Raw genomic sequence first — 11143 nt, 5'->3', positions numbered from 1 at the left:
AGCAAGGGGTCATTTGTACAGTACATGTCCTTGTTTTTGGATTGGAACGTGTCAAGAAAATTCTTGGATTGCTCAATGGAAGAGTTATCTGGGGGTTTAACATTTCTTTCCAACAGAAAATAGCATTCTGGGGTTCCCCTCACCATTTGAAATGAGATTGGTATAGTATAACTTATGTGCCTCTTTGTATGCAGTCCAATGATATGGCATGCAGTTCGGTTTGTTTTCCTCCATATTTTTTTGCAGTTTACACTCAGCAGCAGAATGTAGATATCTCCAGAGTTTTTAATGTGGCAGTGATATCACTGCCATTTCAAGTGAGGGTGAGGAAAGTAATTGCACATCAGGTAATGCTTCTGCAAATGAGTGGGAGTGACTGATATCCTCCCGGAATCTGAAATCTGTCTCTTTTTAAACAGTGCTGGTATTGGGATGGAGACAGTCAAGAGAAGGGCCCTATTGTCAGATAAGCCCAACCCAGGTAGCACATTTGGTTCCTTGGAATTTGTGGGAACGTACGTTTTTAGTTTCCCCATTGGTTCTGGGATTGAAGCCATACGTTTCCTGAGCAGTAAAACAGAATGTTTTCAAATGTTCTGAGAACGGAAGTGAAAACGTTGCTTGTTCTTGGAACATACATTTTTAGGTTGTTGGGAGGTTCTAAGAACGTTTTTACTATAGTTCCATTCAAGTTTTTTCTGGGAGGTTTTATTAACGTTCCGAGAATGGAAAACATAGCATGCCATGTTTGTTTTTTTAAACTCATACAAAGCTGTTCATTTTAGTCTATTCAAAAAGATCCCATTTCAAAGGAAACAGGCACTTAATAAGATCAGGTGTGGCCAATTAGTAAGCATGGCCAACCCACCTGAACACACTTAACAAGATAAAGGATAGGGAGAGTTTTGTTGAGGCTGAGAATGGAATGTATGTTTAATTAACATTCTTAAAACGTTCTTTGAATGTTACTAATGTTTTCTTGTGGTTTTTATGAAAAATTATCTTAATGTTCTGAGAACATTACTTTAAATAGAACCATTAGGAAACCTGTAGAAACTTTATGCTAAAGTACGGAAATTCCCACAGAAGAACGTTGTTCCTAATATTCTCTGAACAATTTGACAACATTACTTTATATAGAACCATGAGGAAACGTTATGCTGAAGCACTGAAATTCCCACCTTATCCAACATTATGTGCTAGCTGGGAAGTCAACTGACTGGTTTTATATTATTCATTCATAATACTGTGAATATATAGTTTCAGACATATTGTTGCATTTTTTTTCTGGTTTGTGTAAAATTGTTAAGAATAATATAAAACTAGTCTGCACACCACCAAAGTGAATTGGGTTTGGTCTTGCCTCTTGGTTGACATTGTTGGGGGATGGGTAATGTATTGATGCTCTAGCACCAAATCAAATTTGTTTCTATTTGTCTTTGGTACTTATTTATTTATATTTACGAGTCTTATTTTTGTATATATTTTTATATTGATATAGTTTTAAATGACATGATTATTTATTTGTGTTGTTCCAAATGTCTGAATAAAAATTACAGTTCGTGCAGAATGGTGCTTTTTTTGGGGGGGGGGGGGGGGGGGCGCCCAGGGAGCCATACAAACTAGAACCGCCATTGCGTACAACATTTCTGCATGCGCCATTTCTAAAAAGTCCGCGCACAATACAAGAATATTGAGATGTATAAAAGGCACGTCATACCACGTTCCTCGTTATAACTCAGACCGGCCATAAAACGGTGCACGCGCTGAACGAGCATTACAACTCCACCTGGAAAAAGTTTCCTGTGTCTAAATTATTTTAGAATCTAAAAAGAGAAGAGATTTTCGCTCCTCTCACTAATGGTTGCATACTTGTTTATATGGTTGTCCTGTTTTGACTTTTATTTGTTATTTATCAGCTTTTCATCATATCCCCCATTTGCACAAAATACTTACTTGCCAGCTTGCAGTAGCCTACAACACCACCAGCAGATGTGTATATGCACGGTCTAAATTTTACAGGGAGGCGAGCACATTCTCATGTCAAATTGCATCCTGCCTAAGAACAGCCCTTAGACGTAGTATATTGGCCATATACCACAGCTCCTCGGGCCTTATTGATTAAATATCCATGACAGTCCTCTATCTCTATGACAACATATGGGCATTATGATCCTATTGATAATTACTTGAGTGCTGCCAACTGTGGGCAAACCCAACCCATGGAAACTGTTACGCTACCCTTCATTCCATGACATAACATTTTTTTTATTTTACTTTATGACCAAAATGATCCTATTGACACTTTGTAGTCAGTGTTGACACCAGAATAAATGTCTGACTCATAGATGCCACAGGCCATTTTCAAAATGAAAAGTTGCTTTCTAGGGGCAGTCGCTCTTTAAAAATAAAATAAAAAGACATTCAAAACGAGGCAGGGTTTTCTATTGGAATAGACTTTACTATCCCACCTCCTGTGGCTGAGCATTGTGCTTAAAGCCAAGGGGCACGGCCTGGTTAAGTAGCATGTAATAATTTGGCTGTTGCCAAGTTCCAAATAGATAGCTGTTTGAATTTGGGATGGCGCCAACTTCTTCAGTGTAGAATTTGTCATTGTCAAAACAAAATCTGCCGAGTTCTGCTTGATCAAATGGCACCCTGTCAAAACCATACGGTACCTTAAATAGTCAACATTACAGAGTTCAGAGTGCTCATCACTGAACGGTTCAGTACGATTTTGTTTCTTTTTCCTCATTAGAATACCTCCATTTTAAGTAGGCCACAAAACCCTTGCCACATATAAAACAATGGTGCCAACAACGGAAGATGTTCTTTTGTAGAGCTGTAGTTTCACTGTCGTAACCGGGACAACCGGTACCAGATGTGGTGAGTGAGCGTGTGGCACAGGAACCACCCACACTTCTCTCTTTCACATCTACCTCAAATCATCCCCGGCTTGCACGAACCACTGTACACAAGCATTTTCTACCATCTATGAGCTCAATGCAAGAGGGTCCTTTTTCACCGACATGTATTGCTACATAAGCTAATGTCAGCATCTTACAAAATGTCTCAAATTTAAAACGTTACCACACACACACACACACACACACACACACACACACAAAGAATGACAACAGTGGGAAGTTAGAAGCGGAAGACATGGGTTTATGTATACAATTAGGAATTTGAATAGTAAAAAAAAGACGTATTAGGTTGCTTCTGCACCACAAGACATTTTCAAAATGTGACCACATCTTTCTTTACTGAGAGCTGCACACTCAGATCCTCCACCTTAGGAATCCACGACAGTGAGAACGGAAGAGAGGAGGAAAAGAGAGACAGAGAGAGAGAGAGACACACATATCTACACTACAATCAAGTACTAAAACAGCTTGTTAGTGGTGGCTGGAAGAAACAGATCCACACCCAAAAACTGTTCAGTACAAAAGATTCACTGATCAAGAGCACCAATTAAAACGCGTCACAGTACTAACATTGTAGGGAAAAAAAGGGCCAGCGCTGCTGCTTTTGGAGAAGAGGTTTTTGTTATCCCACAGAGAAAGTCATGCAGGCTGGTTGCTAACGGTGATGTCCATGTTCCGTCTTTGTCTGAAGTGTCAACAAACATTACACCCCCACCCACAGAAAAAAAAAAGAGGCATTTTTCCAGTAACCTTCAGAAACAAATGGCACAGGCCGAAAGGGCGGGGAGTCTGTTCAAACACATACAGGCAGACAAACACACAGACACAAAGGCAGACTGTCCAAATAGCAAACCCACATTTGTACACCAAGCATTGTGTTTCGTGTAGCGGAATCGGTTGTGTTTCCTTTTGGCTTGTCATGACATTGATGTTACTCTGCTGCAATTCATTAGGCTTGTAAATGTCAATTATACATTTCATAGGTCCCCGATCATCAGTGGAATTTTAATTCAGTAAAATCCCCTTTTTTCCCCTCTTTGTAAAGAAATAACTAGGAGTATCATATGTATTCAATTGGTGGGCATGTGTTGAGCACTGAAAAATCACAATAACGTAGCTTACAATCTTGTTAGCGAAAATATGATTTTTCTCTAGTTTGAACTTTCCATCAACTCTAACTTGAGTATTGAACATTTGACAATTGGCTTATCCACAAGAGTTTGGGATGCTAAAAATACTAATTCTACACAACTTTTATTCTTGTTATTTAAATCCCCTCTGGGCGCCCAATCAAATGCAGCAAGTCGGGCTGTCATTTTGTTCCAACATGACCACCGTCTAGACCACAAATTCTTCGTTGGGCCTTGCAAGTTCCAAAAGCATCAAAGTGAAGTTCAGGTTTTTTTTTTTTAAGTGCATTTTCTTTTGCTAAAATAAAACGAGGAGCCCCATTTCACACAAGAAGTAATATTTAAATATCAAAAATGTATTCTACTAAAAATGATTTAATTGAATTCAGATTGAAAATAGATAACATACACATTTATACTTAAAAGATATACAGTTAGCTCTAAAAGTATTTGGAGTGTGACATTTTTTTGTTGTTGTTTTGGCTCTGTATTCCAGCACTTTGGATTGGAAATTATAGAATGACTATGACGTTAAAGGGCAGACTGTCAGCTTTAATATGAGGGTATTTTCACCCATATCGGGTGAACCGTTTAGAAATTAGAGCACGTTTTGTACATAGTCCCCCCCGTGTTAGGGGACCAAAAGTATAGGGACAAATTCACTTATGTGTATTAAAGTAGTTAAACATTTAGTATTTGGTCCCATATTCCTTGCATGCACTGACTACATCAAGCTTGTTGAGTGCATTTGCTGTTGGTTTCAGATTTGTTTCAGATTATTTTGTGCCCAATAGAAGTTAATGGTAAATAATGTATTGTCATTTTGGAGTCACTTTTATTGTAAATAGAAATCAAATGTTTCTAAACACTTGTACATTAATGTGGATGCTACCATGATGACGGATATTCCTGAATGAATTGTAAATAATGACGAGTGAGAAAGTTAGACGCACAAATATCATACCTCCCCCTGCCCCAAAAAACTACTAACCTCCCGTTATTGTAATGGTGAGAGCTTAGCATGTCTTCGGGGTATGATATTTGTGCATCTGTCTCTCACTCATCATTATTCACGAATCATTCAGGACTATCCGTAATCATAGTAGATGTAATCATTGCGTGCTAGGAATATGGGACCAAATACTAAACTTTTGACTACTTCAATACACATAAGTGAATTTGTCCCAATACATTTGGACCCCAAAAATGGTGAGACTACATCCAAAAGTGCTGTAAATTTTTCAACGGTTCCCCCGATATGGATGAAAATAGCCTCAAATTAAAGCTGACAGTCTGCACTAACTTCACAGTCATTGTATCGTTTCTAAATCCAAAGTGCTGGAGTACAGAGCCAAAACAACAACAAATGTATCACTATCCCAATACTTTTGGAGCTCACTGTAAAAACATAACGTGTGTCGAGGTAAAAGAGCATGAACCTTGGCAGCCATATACAGGGCAAGCCTGAGCTGGAGGGAAATGTAATGAAACCAATTCCTACCAGACAGTAGTGTGGCCTGACGCTTCATTCACCAACACACAAACAAACAAACAAATAAATTATACATTCCCCCGTAGATCAGCATCCACCATCTTTAAAGGTCCCCCTGAAAATGAAAGACCGATATGGATTAGTGAAATAACAGAGGTGTCCATTGTGTTGTGGGAGAAAATAATTCTGTTGATTAGAGCCTAAACGTAAAACAGCATTACTATACTATTGTGAAGGGGTGAGCTCTTCACTACAAGGACATTGTTAAGTTAATGTATTTATTGCTTATTTATTGGATAAACCAAGTTGTATGCAGAATCCCTTTCATTTGAACCATTCATCATTCCATGCAATTAATACTATAGCTACAATGTCAATTGCACAGAATTGCATTGTTGGAAAAGTAGGGCAGGGGTTCCCAAACATTTTTGCTTTGTGACCCACCAATTGAGGTGTCGTGAGTCGCGACCCACCATAAGGGTTGAGAGGTAATTTTTTTGTTTTTTAGACACAGATCAAAGAATAAGAAAAAAAGATAAGAATTGTAGGAAATTGGTTTGGAAATTGCTATGCATTTTGACATGGCTGGCGTTCTCACGCTCAAAACATTATAACATGAAATGGGGGCTAAATTGTCTAGCTTTTATTTTGCAGATTGTAAATTCTCAAAGATTGTAGGCCATTATTGAAAAATGTATAGGTCCATTGTCTTTGCTACATAGTTTTAGTCGTTTTAAGTTCACACTGAAAATGTTCTCCTATCCCAAAAATGTATTTAAAAATGTATTTTAAATATCAATGTCGTCCCGCGACTCACCTGGACCCCTGTCGCCACGTAGGGTGTTCTCGGTGCTGGTCTGGATGGAGCTAGATATGTTCAAGTCGCGTCGAGGACAATTTTTGCATTTTAGCTAACCCTTTCTCTAACCTTAACCAATTTGCCGAACCTGCCACGTTAATTCTCCTAACCTGCTACGAAAAGTCACTTCTGTTAGTGAAAACCGCCAGGCCTGCCCCTGAGAACCACGTGGGTTCCGAATAACTTGATACTCCGTCAATTGCACCTCTTCCCTAATTGGTTCTGTATCCTGTTTGGTTAGTTAATTAAGTGTATGTTTGAATACAGGCCTCTGACCCAATTATTAAAAGGAACCGCTTTTAACAGCAGGTGTGTCATTATTTGAGAGATCCTTGTGTGTGTGTGAAAGGGTAGTATAAGGTGAGTCACAGTTTTCGGTCTGTTTACAACGTTTTTTTGTTAAGAGAGGCAGCCGGCTCTCAACTACCTATACAAAAGCCATTAAACAAGCACCAACCATTTCATCAAATCACCACAATTACACATTGCCAATGCTAAAACTACAGCTACGTGTACCACCTCGTTTCATCCTTCGTACCCCAGAGAGAGTTGCTCATGCTAACCTGCAGTGTGAGGGTGTGCTCAGCCTCTCAGAGGCCCGCGGAGCCACAGAGGGACGGGTCCTCCTGCAGGGCCAGCGTCTGGTTGACAAACCTCAGCATGCCCGTCAGGGAGCTCATGTCCATCTCCTCCTGGGTCTCCTGCCTGAGGGGGGACTCTCTCTCCTCCCTCTCCTCCGACATTTTGTCCACCATGTAGGTGAGGGGGTTGAAGGAGAGGTCTGAGGCAGAGGCGGCCTCCAGTCGGCTGAGGCCCTGCCAGCTGTGGTCAGGCTGGTACGGGGTGGGGGACATGAAGGAGTTGTCCCACGGGAGGTGTTGACCCAGGGCTTCCCGTAACGTGGCCTTCAGGTTCTGAGGGAGATCAAGGGAGGAGTCCACACTGCTGCCCTCCACGGGCCAGTCTGGAGTGTGGGTTTGGGGTGGGCGAGGAGGGGAGTGGTGTTGTACGTGGGGGGGTGAAGGGGAACGGGTGTGAGAGTGAGTGGGTGGTGGAGAAGGGTGGGAGAGTTTGTGAGGGGAGTGGGTGTGAGTGGGTGGGGAGGAGCAGGTGTGTTTATGAGGAGAGTGGGTGCATGAGTGAGTGTGTGGGGGAGAATGGTGGTGTGTGTGAGGGGGCGGAGGGGATGAGGGCAGGGTGATCTCTGGGTGAAGGTGGAATGTGGCGTGGTGGAGCTCTGTAGCTCTCTCCAGACTGGAAATTCTGGCCTGTAGGCGGGTGACTTCGGACTCCTGAAGGGATGAGAAGAGTCAGTCATTCAGTTACTAGGATTCTTTCTTTAACCTGCCTATTAACGTTGAATGCTTTTTCACCTCATGGTGGTAGGCCTACAACGTAACATATCATTGCGTGACTCCAAGTTTACATCGATATGATGGTTATCATATGAATATTTGTGTATAAATGTGTTTCCACCGCAAATTGTCGCATAATCCATTTCCAAATCCAAATTCTCCACCCTTGTCCAGCGGATTTTATTCTGTCAACATTAGGACATTTTCATTACTCAAGTCCTTCTGTTCACCTGATTTAGAATTCCTCACAATCAAATGTCGACCGCATTATCTACCAAGGGAATTCTCTTCGATTATAATCACAGCCGTATATATTCCCCCCCAAGCAGACACATCGATGGCTCTGAACAAACTTTATTTGACTCTTTGCAAACTGGAATCCATATATCCGGAGGCTGCATTCATTGTAGCTGGGGATTTTAACAAGGCTAATCTGAAAACAAGACTCCCTAAATTGTATCAGCATATTGATTGCGCAACCAGGGCTGGTAAAACCTTGGATCATTGCTATTCTAACTTCCGCGATGCATATAAGGCCCTGCCCCGCCCTGCTTTCGGAAAAGCTGACCACGACTCCATTTTGTTGCTCCCTGCCTACAGACAAAAGCTAAAACAAGAAGCTCCCACGCTGAGGTCTGTTCAACGCTGGTCCGACCAATCTGATTCCACGCTCCAAGACTGCTTCCATCACGTGGACTGGGATATGTTTCGTATTGCGTCAAACAACAACATTGATGAATACGCTGATTCGGTGAGCGAGTTCATTAGAACGTGCGTTGAAGATGTCGTTCCCATAGCAACGATTAAAACATTCCCAAATCAGAAACCGTGGATTGATGGCAGCATTCGCGTGAAACTGAAAGCGCGAGCCACTGCTTTTAATCAGGGCAAGGTGACAGGAAACATGACCGAATACAAACAGTGTAGCTATTCCCTCCGCAAGGCAATCAAACAAGCTAAGCGTCAGTATAGAGACAAAGTAGAATCTCAATTCAACGGCTCAGACACAAGGGGTATTTGGCAGGGTCTACAGTCAATCACGGATTACAAAAAGAAAACCAGCCCAGTCACGGACCAGGATCCCTGCTCCCAGGAAGACTAAATAACTTTTTTGCCCGCTTTGAGGACAATACAGTGCCATTGACACGGCCCGCAACCAAAACCTGCGGACTCTCCTTCACTGCAGCCGAGGTGAGTAAAACATTTAAACTTGTTAACCCAGACGGCATCCCCAGCCGCGCCCTCAGAGCATGCACAGACCAGCTGGCTGGTGTGTTTACGGACATATTCAATCAATCCCTATCCCAGTCTGCTGTTCCCACATGCTTCAAGAGGGCCACCATTGTTCCTGTTCCCAAGAAAGCTAAGGTAACAGAGCTAAACGACTACCGCCCCGTAGCACTTACTTCCGTCATCATGAAGTCATTTGAGAGACTAGTCAAGGACCATATCACCTCCACCCTACCTGACACCCTAGACCCACTCCAATTTGCTTACCGCCCAAATAGGTCCACAGACGATGCAATCTCAACCACACTGCCCTAACCCATCTGGACAAGAGGAATACCTATGTGAGAATGCTGTTCATCGACTACAGCTCAGCATTTAACACCATAGTACCCTCCAAACTCGTCATCAAGCTTGAGACCCTGGGTCTCGACCCCGCCCTGTGCAACTGGGTACTGGACTTCCTGACGGGTCACCCCCAGGTGGTGAGGGTAGGTAACAACATCTCCACCCCACTGATCCTCAACACTGGGGCCCCACAATGGTGCGTTCTGAGCCCTCTCCTGTACTCCCTGTTCAACCACGACTGCGTGGCCACGCACGCCTCCAACTCAATCATCAAGTTTGCGGACGACACAACAGTGGTAGGCTTGATTACCAACAACGACGAGACGGCCTACAGGGAGGAGGTGAGGGCCCTCGGAGTGTGGTGTCAGGAAAATAACCTCACGGTCAACGTCAACAAAACTAAGGAGATGATTGTGGACTTCAGGAAACAGCAGAGGGAACACCCCCCTATCCACATCGATGGAACAGTAGTGGAGAGGGTAGTAAGTTTTAAGTTCCTCGGCGTACACATCACAGACAAACTGAATTTGTCCACTCACACAGACAGCATCGTGAAGAAGGCGCAGCAGCGCCTCTTCAACCTCAGGAGGCTGAAGAAATTTGGCTTGTCACCAAAAGCACTCACAAACTTCTACAGATGCACAATCGGTAGCATCCTGTCGGGCTGTATCACCGCCTGGTACGGCAACTGCTCCGCCCACAACCGTAAGGCTCTCCAGAGGGTAGTGAGGTCTGCACAACGCATCACCGGGGGCAAACTACCTGCCCTCCAGGACACCTACACCACCCGATGTCACAGGAAGGCCATAAAGATCATCAAGGACAACAACCACCCGAGCCACTGCCTGTTCACTCCGCTATCGTCCAGAAGGCGAGGTCAGTACAGGTGCATCAAAGCTGGGACTGAGAGACTGAAAAACAGCTTCTATCTCAAGGCCATCAGACTGTTAAACAGCCACCACTAACATTGAGTGGCTGCTGCCAATACACTGACTCAACTCCAGCCACTTTAATAATGGGAATTGATGTAAAATATATCACTAGCCACTTTAAACAATGCTACTTAATATAATGTTTACATACCCTACATTATTTATCTCATATGCATACGTATATACTGTACTCTATATCATCTACTGCATCTTTATGTAATACATGTATCACTAGCCACTTTAAACTATGCCACTTTGTTTACATACTCATCTCATATGTATTTACTGTACTCGATACCATCTACTGCATCTTGCCTATGCCGCTCTGTACCATCACTCATTCATATATCTTTATGTACATATTCTTTATCCCTTTACACTTATGTGTATAAGGTAGTAGTTTTGGAATTGTTAGCTAGATTACTCGTTGGTTATTACTGCATTGTCGGAACTAGAAGCACAAGCATTTCGCTACTCTCGCATTAACATCTGCTAACCATGTGTATGTGACAAATAAAATTGGATTTGATTTGATTATAAATGGCCTACGTCAGGTAATTCATCCGCATGAAATGGTTGGATAGAAACCTGGTTACTGACAATGAAGTAAAACTTTCAGCTAGGCCAATAGTTAATAACATCAAATTAAATAAAGGCGCACCAGAATAATTTAATTTTTAAATCTAGGAACGAAAGTGTTGGTCAGTGTTTCCCAGGGGACCCTAATCACATTTGAATAGAAGCTGCCCTGACTCCTTCACCATTTCTTAATACCTTATAGAATGAGGCAATTTTTTCCTCTCTAAAAATATCCTCCATCTTGGAGGAAGACAGCACAATGAAGCTGGAGTATATGTTCATGCCCAGTAAGGG

General features: G+C 42.4%; 1 protein-coding gene across 2 annotated transcripts in view; it reads right to left on the bottom strand.

Annotated features, from left to right (window-relative positions):
* Positions 1-3143: 3143 nt before the first annotated feature.
* The window catches only part of ccdc18 (coiled-coil domain containing 18), a 37230-nt gene continuing 29230 nt past the window's right edge, over positions 3144-11143 (bottom strand). For both annotated transcript variants that reach the window (XM_020466930.2, XM_020466931.2), the window contains exons 26-27: positions 6972-7700; positions 3144-5664 (exon numbers count right to left, since the gene is read on the bottom strand). In XM_020466930.2, coding sequence (XP_020322519.1) covers positions 6999-7700 — 702 coding nt within the window. In that variant the 3' untranslated portion in view covers positions 3144-5664; positions 6972-6998. The remainder of the gene's footprint in view (positions 5665-6971; positions 7701-11143) is intronic.

This window comes from Oncorhynchus kisutch, linkage group LG30 (assembly GCF_002021735.2).
Source record: "Oncorhynchus kisutch isolate 150728-3 linkage group LG30, Okis_V2, whole genome shotgun sequence".
Classification (NCBI taxonomy): domain Eukaryota; kingdom Metazoa; phylum Chordata; class Actinopteri; order Salmoniformes; family Salmonidae; genus Oncorhynchus; species Oncorhynchus kisutch.
This window is presented reverse-complemented; position numbering and strand designations above follow the sequence as displayed.